At 49.3% G+C, this 17,876-nt stretch overlaps 1 protein-coding gene across 5 annotated transcripts in view; it reads left to right on the top strand.

Moving 5' to 3' along the window:
* The window catches only part of TRIM33 (tripartite motif containing 33), a 157,150-nt gene that overhangs the window by 89,868 nt on the left and 49,406 nt on the right, over window positions 1-17,876 (top strand). For all 5 annotated transcript variants that reach the window (XM_068269702.1, XM_068269698.1, XM_068269700.1 and 2 more), the window contains exons 7-8: window positions 4,879-5,025; window positions 15,482-15,599. In XM_068269702.1, coding sequence (XP_068125803.1) covers window positions 4,879-5,025; window positions 15,482-15,599 — 265 coding nt within the window. The remainder of the gene's footprint in view (window positions 1-4,878; window positions 5,026-15,481; window positions 15,600-17,876) is intronic.

Genomic DNA, 17,876 nt, shown 5'->3' on the forward strand with positions numbered 1-17,876 from the left:
ACCCCTACACACACACCTACACACACCCCTACACACACCCCTACACACACCCCTACACACACCCCTACACACACACCTACACACACACACCTACACACACCTACACACACACCTACACACACACACACCTACACACACCTACACACACACCTACACACCACACACACCTACACACACACCTACACACACACACCTACCTACACACACCTATACACACCTACACACACCTATACACACCTACACACACCTACACACATACACACACCTACACACACACACACACACACACACACACACACCTACACACACACCTACACACACACCTACACACACACACACACACCTACACACACACCTACACACACACACACACACCTACACCTACACACCTACACCTACACCTACACACACACACCTACACCTACACACACACCTACACCTACACACACACACCTACACCTACACACACACACCTACACCTACACACACACCTACACCTACACACACACCTACACCTACACACACACACCTACACACACACCTACACACACACACACCTACACACACACCTACACACACACACACCTACACCTACACACACACACACCTACACCTACACACGCACACCTACACACGCACACCTACACACCTACACCTACACACGCACACCTACACACCTACACACCTACACCTACACACACACACACCTACACACACACACCTACACACACACACCTACACACACACACCTACACACACACACCTACACACACACACCTACACACACACACCTACACACACACACCTACACACACACACCTACACCTACACACACACACCTACACCTACACACACACACCTACACCTACACCTACACACACACCTACACCTACACACACACACCTACACACACACCTACACCTACACACACACCTACACCTACACACACACCTACACACACACACCTACACACACACCTACAAACACACACACCTATACCTACACACGCACACCTACACCTACACACGCACACCTACACCTACACACACACACCTACACCTACACACACACACCTACACACACACACACCTACACCTACACACACACCTACACACACACACCTACACCTACACACACACACACACCTACACCTACACACCTACACCTACACACCTACACACACACCTACACACACACCTACACACACACCTACACACACCCCTACACACACCCCTACACACACCTACACACACACACACCTACACACACCTACACACACACACACACCTACACACACCTACACACACACACACCTACACACACACACACACCTACACACACACACACACCTACACCTACACACACACACACCTACACACACCTACACACACCTACACACACACACACCTACACACCCACACCTACACACACACCTACACACACACCTATACCTACACCTACACACACCTACACACACCTACACCTACACACACACACCTACACCTACACACACACCTACACCTACACACACACACCTACACACACACACCTACACACACACCTACACCTACACACACACACCTACACACACACCTACACCTACACACACACACCTACACACACACACCTACACACACACCTACACATACACCTACACCTACACACACACACACCTACACACACACCTACACATACACCTACACCTACACACACACACACCTACACACACACCTACACATACACCTACACCTACACACACACACACCTACACACACCTACACCTACACACACACCTACACCTACACACACACCTACACCTACACACCTACACGGTAGAAAAGTGGTAGCCTACTAGACATGGTTGAGCAGATACTAAGCATTGTGGAATTGGACCATTTAATAGCACTTCCTGCTGATTTTGATTGACACCGCTCCAAGATGCAATCAGTTAGCATTGCGTGTATACACTCACCTAAAGGATTATTAGGAACACCATACTAATACGGTGTTTGACCCCCCTTTCGCCTTCAGAGCTGCCTAAATTCTATGTTGCATTGATTCAACGATTTTTATTTAGATATTTTGAAATGTTGGCCCATATTGATACGATAGCATCTTGCAGTTGGAGATTTGTGGGATGCACATCCAGGGCACGAAGTTCCTGTTCCATCACATCCCGAAGATGCTCTATTGGGTTGAGATCTGTTGACTGTGGTGGCCATTTTAGTACAGTGAACTCATTGTCCTGTTCAAGAAACCAATTTGAAATGATTCGAGCTTTGTGACATGGTGCATTATCCTGCTGAAAGTAGCCATCAGAGGATGGGTACATTGTGGTCATGAAGGGATGGACATGGTCAGAAACAATGCTCAGGTAGCCCGTGGCATTTAACCTGCCTGGAGTTCTGATTCCCCCAGCCCTGCGGCCACGGGAACGTTTTTTGCACATTTGTTTTTCATGTACCTAGCCTAGCGCTAGCTACATGATTCCCCCCTCCCTGCGGCGTCTTTCCCTGCCCTCCGATCGCCGCCGTCACAATGGCCCGTCCGGAAATCCCTGAACGGGATTTACTTGAGGGCTTCCCTCGTCACGTCATCTACGTCATCGACGTCATGATGTCACAGGGAAACCCGATTCACCCCTCAGCGCTGCCTGGCACTGATTGGTTAAACGATGCCCAATTGGCGCTAAGGGGCCTAAAGTGTGCCAAGAAAACATCCCCCACACCATTACACCACCACCAGACTGCACAGTGGTAACAAGGCCTGATGGATCAATGTTCTCATTCTGTTTTTGCCAAATTCTGACTATCGAGACTCATCAGACCAGGCAACATTTTTCCAGTCTTAAGCCATCCGATTTTGGTGAGCTTTTGCAAATTGTAGCCTCTTTCCTATTTGTAGTGGAGATGCGTGGTACCCGGTGGGGTCCTTTGCTGTTGTAGCCCATCTGCCTCAAGGTTGTGCGTGTTGTGGCTTCACAAATGCTTTGCTGCATACTTTGGTTTTAAGGAGCGATTATTTCATTCAACTTTGCTCTTCTATCAGCTTGAATCAGTCGATTCATTCTCCTCTGACCTCTAGCATCAACAAGGCATTTTTGTCCACAGGACTGCCACATACTGGAGGTTTTTCCCTTTTCACACCATTCTTTGTAAACCCTAGAAATGGTTGTGCATGAAAAGCCTAGTAGATTGTGAAATACTCAGACCGGCCCATCTGGCACCAACAACCATGCCACGCTCAAAATTACTTAAATCGCCTCTTTCCCGTTCTGACATTCATTTTAGAGTTCAGGAGAATGTCTTGACCACAGCCCTAAATGCATTGGAGCAACTGCCATGTGATTGGTTGATCCCATTGAATGCATTAATGAGAAATTGAACAGGTGTACCTAATAATCATTTAGGTGAGTGTATATATGCAAGCTTAATTATCAGTATTTCCTTGACCATCACTGCTGCCTACTATAAACACTTTATCAATGGGTTATAAAGGCATACATATGGTTGTGAACCTTTTTTTTTTTTTTTTTTTTTCTTTTTTTTTTTTTTTTTTTTCTTTGGTACCCCTTCACAAAAAAGGAAAAATACCAAAAACCCATACTCTCTTGAAAATTAGAAAAATTCCATACATCCTCGAAGAAAAGCTGTATTTTCCTTAATTGGGTAAAGTGCTGAGATTAGCTTATGTATGAATGTGTTGTTTGATGTGTTTGCCTATATGTTGCTTAACCCTGTCCGTACCAGCAGTCTCTGGCCCATTAAGGACCAGAGACTGCAAAAGCTTACCGACGTCACGCTGCACTGACCCGCCGCTACTGCCACTCACACCGATGTCCCATCGCTGTAGCCCCCTCGCATTGCTGTCCCTGTGACAGCAGAGCTCCTTGAGTTGGCCAGGAGCCGATTTCATTGGCTCCTAACCCTGTCGTTAATGTGATGGATTGTCTCACAGTGATCACGGGGTCATGAGCCAATGAAAATCTGCTTCTCACCGGCTCAGGGAGTTCTGTTATACCGATGGCAGAGCTAGGTGGATGCATCGCCGAGAGTGTGCAGTGGGGCGGATTGAAATCTATGCCCTGGCAGAGATAACAGGTGCAAAACAGGGCGTAGATTTCAGTCGGCGCTGTCCAGAAGAGGGTAACCACTTCTCTACCACAGGGTTTTTCACCTAAAAACCACAGCAATTTTAACATTTCAGGGAGGCAAGGATTAATGGGCTTAATGGGGGTATAATTTATTTTAAAAAAAAACCCTCACTGATGCTGATCACTTACTAATGCTGTATTAGTTATCTGAGATCCTCTCACGAGTGATCTCAGTAACTGTAACAGCATAGTGACTGATTCAATGTTTACACACATTCTGAATGAATGAGCACTGCCATTGGCTTTGGCAGTGCTCATTCAAACTTGTAAGCACTTTGATTGGCTGATCAGCGGGTGCCAAACGCGGCCGCACATCCGCGTGCACGCGACCTCGCATCCGTGTGCACGCGAACGCTCACAGCGGGAAAACAAGCAGGAGATGCCTATCTACGCCCCTGTCACCCAGGTGAATTTTAAAGGGGCGTAGATAAGCGTGGCAAAGGTTGCTAAGTGGTTAATGTGATGTTTGATATGTTATTAGTGTTGAAGTGCCAAATTATTTGGATCAAAGCTGTAATCTTTTCTATGTGGACCCTTGTTCCAGCTCTCCAAAGCTAACACCACTTCGATTTGCCGACGCCTATTGGCGTTAGGCGGTCGTTAATGGAGCTTGGAGCATAAACCATAAAATGGCAGGTGGTTCACGTTACTTTTGTACACTGAATTTGATAGCAGTTTTTAATGACTGTCTTCATTTTGCATGATTTTTGTCATTTATCTTTCAGAACGTAACAAAGGAAAGACAAGTAAAACTTGTACAGCAACAGAATGACATAACTAGTCTTTCCCGTCAAGTGAAACATGTTCTGACCTTTACGAACTGGGCAATACAAAGTGGTAGCAGCACAGCATTATTATACAGTAAACGATTGGTGAGTATACATAGAGCAGTGATTTCTTTCCCTTTTTTTTTTTTTTTTTTTTTTTTTTTTTTTTTTACACATTTAATCTAAAGTGTGCCTAAACACAACTTAAACACCTGAAAGTATTGTGAGCCTGATTCAAAAGTAGACAACACCTTTGGTTTATAACACCATATAGAGACACAAAAAATATCAGTTGATAGTAAATAACTAGAATCGTTTTTATCCTGTGTAGGATAAATTGCATATGGTGAGTCAATAAATTTGATCATAAAGAATAAAAAAACACTTCATAGAGATACCCATTTAAACTGCTCTCTTGAAGCTGAATATGACATCCTTTCCTCCTTGCCTTTTCCACCCTCTTTTTAGCAGATTACTGGCTTTGCTTACTGAGCCAGCAACCCCTCCCAATGTGTACAAGTTGCCTTGGTAACAGGCATACGTCATTGAGAGGACCCAGAAGCAATGCTCTGACAGCGGCGGGGATCAGGCGGCGGCAGGCATTGGTGGGGATCTGGGTAGCAGCAATACTCGGGCACTTGCAGTGAACCTCCGGGCGGCAATGAGGATTCTCTGGCAGCGGCAATCTTCGGTCGGCAGTGAAGGAGCATGCAATCCTCCTGCAAGTCTTGCCTCTTCTGATGAAGTACAGTGTGTTATCAGAAATCTCGCAAGACTTGCAGGCCTAACAGACCCCAGGGAGGAAAAAAAACCTCACACAATGCAGCTGAACACAGTAGCTTCCTGAAGCTTGGATGCAGATCTCAAGCAGATGAAAATCAAGCCAGGTCACATATGCTGTTTGTGCTTCACTTTTTAAATTGACTTTTATTGTGAATATGACTATTTTTGCACTGTAGGTTTTATTTTTAATAATTTAATTAAGGGGATTATAGACCACGTTAACTTCTTCACGCGAATCGGTGGTGGCAGCCCCAGGACTGTTCAACGTTTGCGTGAAGTCCTGGGGCAGGGTTCTGCAGGAGATCACGTGTGTATCTCCGCTTGAATGACGGAGCGCCACTCTGTCTTCAGTCTCCAGGCGCCGATCGCCAAACCGTCTATTTACAATGTACAGTGCTGCGATCTAAGGCAGCGCCGTATGGGGAACAGCCGTGTCACTCTGCTGTCCCCTGGGGATGCACAGGAGGCATAGGCTGATGCTTATGACAGCCAATCATGGTGATTGGCTGGCAGGGGGAGAGAGTGAGGGAGGGACGGGTATTATATATACAAAAAAAATAAAATATTAAAAAAAATATACAAAAAAAAATAAACATGCCGGCAGGGATCAAAGCTCACCAACCGAAAGCTCTGTTGGTGGTCAGAAAGGGGGGATGAATCACTTGTGTGCTGAGTTGTACGCCCTGCAGCGAGGCCTCAAAGCTGCAGTGGCCTTAATTGTAAAAAATAGCCTGGTCACTAGGGGAGTGTAAGCCTACGGCCCTCAAGTGGTTAAAAGCTATTCGTACCCAATTCACAAAATATGGCTGTGAGTGGAAAAAGTAAAACGTGTAGTAGGAGTTTAGATCTGTTTCAAGATGCGTTATGGTGTAATTGAAGGAAATCTTAGTCACGTCCATATAAATATTGGGACATCAACACAATTAACATTTTTGGCTCTATACACAACCACAATGGATTTGAAATGATACGACCTTGATCTGTTTTAACTGCAGACTGTCAGCTTTAATTTGACTATACATCCAAATCAGGTGAACGGTGTAGGAATTACAACCGTTTGCATACTTGCTTCCAACTTGTTAAGGGAGCAAAAGTAATGAGACAGAATAATAATCATAAATCAAACTTTCACTTTTTAATACTTTGTTGCAAATCCTTTGCAGTCAATTCCACCCTGAAGTCTGGAATGCATAAACATCACCAGACGCTGGGTTTCATCCCTGGTGATGCTCTGCCAGGCCACTACTGCAACTGTCTTCAGTTCCTGCTCGTTCTTGGGGCATTTACCCTTCAGTTTTGTCCTCAGCCAGTGAAATGCATGTTCAATCGGATTCAGGTCAGGTGATTGACTTGGCCATTGCATAACATTCCACTTCTTTCCCTTCAAAAACTCTTTGGTTGCTTTTGCAGTATGCTGGTGCAGGTGCATAATAGAGATGAAAAGAAAAGTGAGGTGGGTATTACAAGGCGACTGGTCCTAGTAGGGCTTCGCTTACCTTTCACATAGATAGCTTTCTGTATGTTTTGGGATGTGGGAATAACCTGGATGCCTGGAGAAAATGTGGGAAGAATATATTGTATTGTCCTGGTGTACATATTTAATATATATTTTTATTTTGGGGTTTTACAACATACTTTAACACAGCTTGGTTATAGCTCAAATCTATCTGATAATTTTAGTTGGCAACCACAATCTTAACAATCAGCTTTTGAGTGAGGTATAGGTCTCTGTATTAACTCTTTCAGTAACTTGAAAACCATGTAAAAAAAAATGTTTTCCCTTGGTTAGTTGTATGTTATGTTAAATGCTTTATATCATAGATGAAGTTTGAGTTTCAGCTCACTTTTTAAACCATGTCTTCCTGGTTGTTAATTATTTAGTATTTATACAGTGCCAACATCTTCCACAGCGCTGTACAGAGTATATTGTCTTATCACATGACTGTCACTCAGTGACTCACAATCTAATCCCCACCATAGTCGCATGTCGTATGTATCACAGTGTATGTATCCTAGTCTAGGGCCAATTTAGGGTAAAGCCAATTACCGTATTTTTCGGACCATAAGACGCACTTTTTCTCCCCCAAACATGGGGGGAAAAAGTGCCTGCGTCTTATGGTCCGGATGCTAGATGCCAAGTAGAAATCCCTGCACTGTAACTTAATTTCCTGGCGCTCCTATGTGTCCCCGCGGCAAACACCTTATGTGTAATGTCCCTGCCTATGTCCCCGCAGTAGTTGCACTACTTTTCATGTTCCCCCCACATGCCCCGTGCCTTCAGTTGTCCCCCTTGTCCTCTTATGCTCCAGCCGTTGTCCCCGGGCAATTACCTCTAAGAGGTCGCGTTACCATGTGTAATCTTGTGCCCGCTCGTAGCCCGCTGACTCGTCCCCCTCTGGCTCCTGTCCCCGTGGATCTGGTCGGCGCTGTGCAGGCTGGGGCTTACCGCTAAGTGACGGTACAGTGCGGCGATGTGAAGCGGAAAGCCGCCGGGTGGTCCATGCGTGCAGCTGATCCTCTCTCACCCTTCACTTCCGCGTTGGTGACGTATGCGGAAGTGAAGGGCGAGAGAGGATCAGCTGCACGCATGGACCACCCGGCGGCTTTCCGCTTCACATCGCCGCACTGTACCGTCACTTAGCGGTAAGCCCCAGCCTGCACAGCGCCGACCAGATCCACAGGGATAGGAGCCGGAGGGGGACGAGTCAGCGGGCTACGAGCGGGCACAAGATTACACATGGTAACGCGACCTCTTAGAGGTAATTGCCCGGGGACAACGGCTGGAACATAAGAGGACACAGGGGACAACTGAAGGCACGGGGCATGTGGGGGGAACATATGAGGACACAGAGGGGCACATGTGAGGACACAGGGAGCACATGTGAGGACACGGGGGGCACATGTGAGGACACGGGGGGCACATGTGAGGACACGGGGGGCACGAGTGAGGACACGGGGGGCACATGTGAGTGAGGACACGGGGGGCACATGTGAGTGAGGACACGGGGGGCACATGTGAGTGAGGACACGGGGGGCACATGTGAGTGAGGACACGGGGGGCACATGTGAGTGAGGACACGGGGGGCACATGTGAGTGAGGACACGGGGGGCACATGTGAGTGAGGACACGGGGGGCACATGTGAGTGAGGACACGGGGGGCACATGTGGGGCACATGTGAGGACACAGGGGGCACATGGCACATGTGGGGCACATGTGAGGACACGGGGGGCACATGTGAGGACACGGGGGGCACATGTGAGGACACGGGGGGCACATGTGAGGACACGGGGGGCACATGTGAGGACACGGGGGCACATGGCACATGTGGGGCACATGTGAGGACACAGGGGGCACATGGCACATGTGGGGCACATGTGAGGACACGGGGGGCACATGTGAGGACACGGGGGGCACATGTGAGGACACGGGGGGCACATGTGAGGACACGGGGGGCACATGTGAGGACACGGGGGGCACATGTGAGGACACGGGGGGCACATGTGAGGACACAAGGGGGGCACATGTGAGGACACAAGGGGGGCACATGTGAGGACACAAGGGGGGCACGTGAGTGAGGACACAAGGGGGGCACGTGAGTGAGGACACAAGGGGGGCACGTGAGTGAGGACACAAGGGGGGCACGTGAGTGAGGACACAAGGGGGGCACGTGAGTGAGGACACAAGGGGGGCACGTGAGTGAGGACACAAGGGGGGGCACGTGAGTGAGGACACAAGGGGGGGCACGTGAGTGAGGACACAAGGGGGGGCACGTGAGTGAGGACACAAGGGGGGGCACGTGAGTGAGGACACAAGGGGGGCACGTGAGTGAGGACACAAGGGGGGCACGTGAGTGAGGACACGGGGGGCACATGTGAGTGAGGACACGGGGGGCACATGTGAGTGAGGACACGGGGGGCACATGTGAGTGAGGACACGGGGGGCACATGTGAGGACACAGGGGGCACATGGCACATGTGGGGCACATGTGAGGACACAGGGGGCACATGTGGGGCACATGTGAGGACACAGGGGGCAAATGGCACATGTGGGGCACATGTGAGGACACAGGGGGCACATGTGGGGCACATGTGAGGACACAGGGGGCACATGGCACATGTGGGGCACATGTGAGGACACGGGGCACATGTGAGGACACGGGGCACATGTGAGGACACGGGGCACATGTGAGGACACGGGGCACATGTGAGGACACGGGGCACATGTGAGGACACGGGGCACATGTGAGGACACGGGGGGCACATGTGAGGACACGGGGGGCACATGGCACATGTGGGTCACATGTGAGGACACGGGGGGCACATGTGAGGACACGGGGGGCACATGTGAGGACACGGGGGGCACATGTGAGGACACGGGGGGCACATGAGGACACGGGGGCACATGAGGACACGGGGGGCACATGAGGACACGGGGGGCACATGAGGACACGGGGGGCACATGTGAGGACACGGGGGGCACATGTGAGGACACGGGGGGCACATGTGAGGACACGGGGGGCACATGTGAGGACACGGGGGGCACATGTGAGGACACGGGGGGCACATGGCACATGTGGGGCACATGTGAGGACACGGGGGGCACATGTGAGGACACGGGGGGCACATGGCACATGTGGGGCACATGGCACATGTGGGGCACATGGCACATGTGGGGCACATGTGAGGACACGGGGGGCACATGTGAGGACACGGGGGGCACATGGCACACGGGGGGCACATGTGAGGACACGGGGGGCACATGGCACATGTGGGGCACATGTGAGGACACGGGGGGCACATGGCACATGTGGGGCACATGTGAGGACACGGGGGGCACATGTGAGGACACGGGGGGCACATGTGAGGACACGGGGGGCACATGTGAGGACACGGGGGGCACATGTGAGGACACGGGGGGCACATGTGAGGACACGGGGGGCACATGTGAGGACACGGGGGGCACATGTGAGGACACGGGGGGCACATGTGAGGACACGGGGGGCACATGTGAGGACACGGGGGGCACATGTGAGGACACGGGGGGCACATGTGAGGACACGGGGGGCACATGTGGGGCACGTGAGGACACGGGGCACATGTGAGGACACGGGGCACATGTGAGGACACGGGGCACATGTGAGGACACGGGGCACATGTGAGGACACGGGGCACATGTGAGGACACGGGGCACATGTGAGGACACGGGGCACATGTGAGGACACGGGGCACATGTGAGGACACGGGGCACATGTCACATGTGGGGCACATGTGAGGACACAGGGGGCACATGTGAGGACACAGGGGGCACATGTGAGGACACAGGGGGCACATGGCACATGTGAGGACACAGGGGGCACATGGCACATGTGAGGACACAGGGGGCACATGGCACATGTGGGGCACATGTGAGGACACGGGGCACATGTGAGGACACGGGGCACATGTGAGGACACGGGGCACATGTGAGGACACGGGGCACATGTGAGGACACGGGGCACATGTGAGGACACGGGGCACATGTGAGGACACGGGGCACATGTGAGGACACGGGGCACATGTGAGGACACGGGGCACATGTGAGGACACGGGGCACATGTGAGGACACGGGGCACATGTGAGGACACGGGGCACATGTGAGGACACGGGGCACATGTGAGGACACGGGGCACATGTGAGGACACGGGGGGCACATGTGAGGACACGGGGCACATGTGAGGACACGGGGGGCACATCACAAGACACAGGGGGCACATCACAAGACACAGGGGGCACATCACAAGACACAGGGGGCACATGTGAGGACACAGGGGGCACATGTGAGGACACAGGGGGCACATGTGAGGACACAGGGGGCACATGTGAGGACACAGGGGGCACATGTGAGGACACGGGGCACATGTGAGGACACGGGGCACATGTCACATGTGGGGCACATGTGAGGACACAGGGGGCACATGGCACATGTGGGGCACATGTGAGGACACAGGGGGCACATGGCACATGTGAGGACACGGGGCACATGTGAGGACACAGGGGGCACATGTGAGGACACAGGGGGCACATGTGAGGACACAGGGGGCACATGTGAGGACACGGGGCACATGTGAGGACACGGGGGGCACATCACAAGACACAGGGGGCACATGTGAGGACACGGGGGGCACATCACAAGACACAGGGGGCACATATGAGGACACGGGGGGCACATCACAAGACACAGGGGGCACATATGAGGACACGGGGGGCACATCACAAGACACAGGGGGCACATATGAGGACACGGGGGGCACATCACAAGACACAGGGGGCACATATGAGGACACAGGGATCACGCAAGAAGATACAGGACACTTAAGACAGAGGGGGGCATTTAAGAGGACACGGGAGACATAGATCACACAGGGAGACAGGAAGGCACAAGGGGGGGAGAGGGGGAGCCACTAAAGGAACAAAGGGGACACAAGAGGTACAAGGGGGGGGGGGCATAATAATTGAGGGGAGAAGAAGATCCACAAGATGCCCCTGCACCATGGATGCCCCAGGTTTAGTATTCTTTTTTTTTTCCCTGGTTTTTGCCCTCTAAACCTAGGTGCGTCTTATGGTCCAGAGCGTCTTATGGTCCGAAAAATACGGTAACTTATTTGTATGTTTTCGGCATGTGGGAGGATACCAGAGTGCACAGGTAGAACATACAAACTACGTGCAGATAGTGCCCTGGCTGAGAGTCAAACCGGGGACTCATCGCTGCGAGGCAAGAGTGCCAACCCAAGGCTTCTTAATGGGTGTTAATAGGGCTTAACCCTTTTGGGACCGGCTGCCTAACCCCCCCCCCCCCCCCCCCCCACCACCAAAGGACCAGGTAATTTTTTTAAATGGGGGGGGGGGGGGGGGGGGCGTGGCATGCATTTGGTGGGGTCAGGCAGCTGGATCCCTGGTAGGGCTAGCTGGGCACTGTGTCCCTCTGGCCAGCAGCCTTTACTCACCTTCCAGGCTCCAGCGATGAGCAGCTGTGGACCCCTCCGCTGGCATCCCCGTTCGTACTGCCGCTCAGTTCCGGGTCACGGCTTGATAACGTCACCAAGCTGGGACCCAACACTTAATGCAGAGGGAGTGGGGATGTCGGCCACAGCGGAGGGGAGTGCCGATAGCCGGTGGAACGTCAGGAAGGTGAGTGGATCCTCTTCTTCACCCCGCCCCACCCCCCCACCGCCGCAGCTCTAACAGTGTTCACTACGATCCGCCGGCGATGGTAGTGATCACATGATCAGGAGCCAATCGCGATGGCTCCTGATCACTGAGGGGAGATGCCAGCTGTCATATAGCTTAATAGCTTAATCTCCCCTCTCGGGTGCGCACGTTCGCGTTGAGAATGGAAACAGCAGGCGGCGTAAATCCGTCAAGCAATATGGTTGTCAATTGTTTGTCCGGTGCTGAATAAAGCTATAATGTATTTGACATTTCTAAGGAAACAAAGGGGAAGAGGGTAGTTGTCACGGTGTGAAACCCCGCCCCAAGACTGGAAGGAGAATAAAGATGGCAGCCCAGCCAATCGCGAGCCGCGCACATCCTGACGAAGCTCACAAGTGGGCGGGCGCAACGCGTCGATGGGCGGGTGCAAATCCCGCGGCCTTGAGCACTCCTAACTATCGGCGGCAGCTGCAGCAGCGTGACAGGAGGTCGGCGTCTGCTCCCCGAGAAGGCTCCTGCGGACTGGGTTGAGCGAGACAGCCGACCACCGAGGATTACCGGTAATCTGGGCAATACTCGAAGACCTTACAGCAGCCCTGTAGATGGTGAAATCTGAATTGGGACGGAAATTGACAGGACATAAAGCTTATGGTGAGATCACTCCATACACCGGCATAATCTGTTACTGCAATATTGCAAGCAGAAGTTGTTCAATTATTTCTACCTACACTTAAACTATCTCCCCCTCTCTGAAGAAAAGGACACATGGTACCGGTACCAGAAGGGGTGTATGATTGTATGAGTGTGTATGGTGTGGATATTGAGTGAGCGCTCTATCATGGCCGTGTTTTAAATGATTTTAATTGGTTGGTCTGCAAATCTTGATATACGAATTCCAAAATAAAGCAAATTTTGTAACATTATATACCTATGAGAGACCAGAATTTATTTACCCTTAAAGGCGTAAATCCTACGCCACATCAGGCTTAGACAGCCACAAGTGCAGCGTAGGATTTACATTACGCGGTCTGGAAAAGGTTAAGTTTAGGAAAAGTTCTCTTGTTCACAAACAGGAATTAAAGTCTTCAAAATGTTAGCAGAAAAGGTAGGAACATTTTTTAAGACATTTTAAATTGTTCTAATGCAGCTGAACCTTTCCATTTTAAAATGCTTTTTTAGCGTCTAGTTTATTTTAATGCCTGTGTGTGAAAAACCCAAGGGTCTGTTTTGCAGATGCAGTATATTTTATGACCATGTTTCCAATTCCATACATTAGTTTGCTAGGTCTGATCTTTATGCCAGAGGCTACCCTATTGTCAGCTCATTTTCGTGCTCCATCTAGACCCCCAGCCCACTGATCTCTTTATTCAAACGGAGCATTGCACAGTTTACTATAACCTTTGTTCCATCTGTTTTCTAAATAAAGGGGTTATACATCAAAATGGTAACTATGCCTTTTCAGGATGAGACTTTTATTGCACAAGAGTTGCATCTACTGTATGTGTCAGTGATCTGCATGCGCACATGACTGTCAGGCAGAGACAGGCACTGGAACAAAGCCTGGTACACACAGGCAAATGTGGTCACACATGCAAAGCACAGTCCAGCTACAGAATCATCTCATGAAAGATCTTTTGTGCAAAATAACATATTTCTTCCTGGGAAGCAAGAGAGAAGAATAGAAGACTTCCTGGACGTGCCTTATCTTTTACAAGAAATTAAAGATGAAACTGTTTCCTCCAAAGCTTGTACAGAAATTTGGCAATTGCTGTTCTGACCATAGAATTTAGGTGACCATAGAAATAAGGTGCCCATACACTAATTGATTATCCTGGCAAATTCAATCACAGAAATCAGTGCCCCAACATGGCCTGATTGTAATTTTCATAATTTTCCATTCGAAATGGACTGAAATTATTCATTGCTTCAGACACAAAGCTTGCTTTAAAGGGGAAAGGGCGTGACAGTACCTCGATGGCTGGCTCAACGGACCCCCCCCCCCCCCCCCCCCCCAAGCTCTAAAAGTGCACCCATGGGACCCCGTTTTAATGCAGAGTGCACACACCTGGGGGAGGGCGAGCTCCCTTTAATGTTCTCCTGTCTCCATCCTGGCTGGCCACCTGTTCTACATAACCCAGAAGCATGTCACCTGACTATGCCTTGGCTGCTGAGTTAGAGAGGACAGCCACCCCAGCGTGGATGGCAGGAAACAAAAGGGAGTGCACCAGACAGATGAGTGCACTCCGCTGCGAGTACAGTGCAGGGGCCAAGCGGAAGTACATCAGGCAGCCATCTGCCAGTATATGGCTACCTTGAGGTATTGGTTGCCAAAACAGTGTAGGCTTTGTGTATAGCGTAAATGAGCACTCCAGCTTGATACACCCCAAGTTTAATACTTAACTTTTTTTCTTTAATCCTTATTTTCTACATAACGAGCTCACTTTCGGGTGGACCTGTCAAGATGCTCACTTTGATAGGGAAGTGACGTCAAAGCAATACATTTAGTATTTTCACTTTGCCAAAGAAATGTACTTTGTAAAGGCTTTCCTCTGTATATATCACTTTAAAAGAAGCTATTATTTCTTCCAGATTACCTTCCAGCTGCGTCACATCTTAAAGGCACGATGTGATCCAGTTCCAGCAGCGAATGGAGCAGTAAGATTTCATTGTGACCCAACATTCTGGGCCAAGAATGTAGTTAATCTAGGTAAGATTCTAGATTCTTATATTTCCTATGAATGTGTTATTTGCATAAGCACCCCATACATAATTGCTCAAAGAGGGCTTTGAAAAAAAAAAGAGTACTCTTAAAATTTTTTAAATGAGGAACTCTTTGTGCAGTAAGTGTAATCTGTCTCCCACAGCCTTTGCTTTAAGTAAACCCTTGTCGTGAGCAAATAGTATGGTAATTTGCTCTATCCAACTACAGTATAAAATACAAACTTACCCCATATGTTAAGTGTTACAAACTTGCAAGATGTCCAGCTTTCTAAGAATCTGTTTTAAGATGCAAGTTATTGCCATAGGTAACTCATTTAAGTGATTCTTCTCTGATGGTATATCAGTAATCCTCAAGTGTAAAATGGCTGCTGAGGTACCCCTGAATCAGGGTTTATTGCTTGGTGATTGGTGAGGACAACTTTTGACTCCTAGCAGTTTATAGTATCTGCAGCACCTCTTAATGTAGGCTTGCCACACTGACATCTTGCCAAAACTGAAATTGAATTGTAGCCAGAGTGGTCTGCCAAAGACCAAGTGTATTTAAAACAAGAATCTAACCGTATTTAAAACAGTTGGTCATGTAATCCATTTTTTTGGAATCGCAAGTAATTGGTAAGAATGGGAACAGCTATATACGTGTTTCCAGTATTGTAGAAGGCTTTCTTATAATTAAGAGTAGGAAGAAGTTTGGAGATAGGAAAACTCAAAAAACTGGATATTTAGCCTACTTATGTACATAAGAACTGGCTAGAGCGTTTGATAATGTCAGGACAGCCCTAACAATATGCCAAACTAAAAAAGTGTTTGCTCAGTGCAGAATAACACATTTTCACTTGTATTTTTTTTGGGATGACCGTGCTGTGACTAGGTTTTTCCTGTTGCCTCTACCACTACTTGCCCTTCTCTCCTCCCCATCTATGGACTGCCTTCTTAAAACTTCCCTACTGGTAACGGTGTCCATAAAACTAGTTCCTTGGCAGTTCACACAGCCCAGTATTTCCTACCTGACATCTGTTATTTTCAGCCAGGCCCTGCTTCCTTTTAAGCAGCAGTCTGTGGGTCTCTGTTTTACCACGTCCTGCCTGGTTCTGTGCAACTATGCAGTACATGCTACAGCTTTTAGCCTTGTGACAGGAGGAAGAGATAATATAGGGATGGAGCTTAACCTCCTTTAGCAGCAGTGTCCGATACCACTACAAAGTGGGCTGAAATTGAACTCTAGGACAAAGTCATGGACCAACCTCAATGTTTAGTGTCCACCACCCTCCCTTATAAAGTTCCCTGTGTATAATGCCCCCCACCCCTCACTCCCCTTTACAGTCTCTAGTGTCTAGTGCTGACCCCCCCACAATATGACTTCCCTGGTGACATAGGGCTTCACCTCCATTATAGCTTCCTTGGTGGTCTAGAGCCGTGGTCCTCAAACTAAGGGCCACGGGCCTAATGCGGCCCCATTAGGCTTTTTTACCGGCCCCACAAACACAAAATGTATTACTTATAGATGTGGTCTGCTGCATCTTTAAATATTGGTGGCTCGCATATAGAATAGCAGTTTTGGCACCACCCTTCCACATGGAAGCCTTCTGGGTTATTGGGTGGAGGGGATGACTTGTAGCAAGCATAATCAGATATATTTGGTCAGTGCTGTGCAGGAATGTTATGGTTCCTTTGAGAAGGGGGTTGTACTGCATATGTTTCTACAGAGATTGTGTGCGTATATGGGTGAGATTGTGCTGGTGGCTTTTTCAGGCCATTAGGTGACATTATGGCTCACATATGACTTATGTTAGGGTCACAATATCTGCACTGTGTTGGTGGCATAATAGCTGCACACGCTATGTTGCAGGGCATACAATCTGCACATGCTGTGGTGGAGTGCATAATATCTGCACAGGCTGTGTTGATAGTTTATCATCTGTACTTGCTGAGTTCGGGGCATAACATCTGCTCTGGTTAAATGGGAGACATGAGAGCTGCCCATGTTAATAGGCGCTGACTACAATACCTAGGCTCAATGTTATGTTTTTCTACATAATTTCATGTATACTCTGGCCCCCCCAGCAGTCTGAAGTATCTTGACCCGGCCCTTGACCGAAAAAGTTTGTAGAACTCTGTTCTAGAGTAAGCCAAACATAATGCAAAGCGGGGCAACCACTTGCGGGCCAAATTTGAAGCTCTGTCGTGTACCCATGTACTGTATTTTTTGGAATAGAAAACTCGCTTTTCTCAAAATGGGGGGAGCTCTATTATTTCAAATTTATTA

This window comes from Hyperolius riggenbachi, chromosome 2 (genome assembly GCF_040937935.1).
Source record: "Hyperolius riggenbachi isolate aHypRig1 chromosome 2, aHypRig1.pri, whole genome shotgun sequence".
NCBI classification, from domain to species: Eukaryota; Metazoa; Chordata; class Amphibia; order Anura; family Hyperoliidae; genus Hyperolius; species Hyperolius riggenbachi.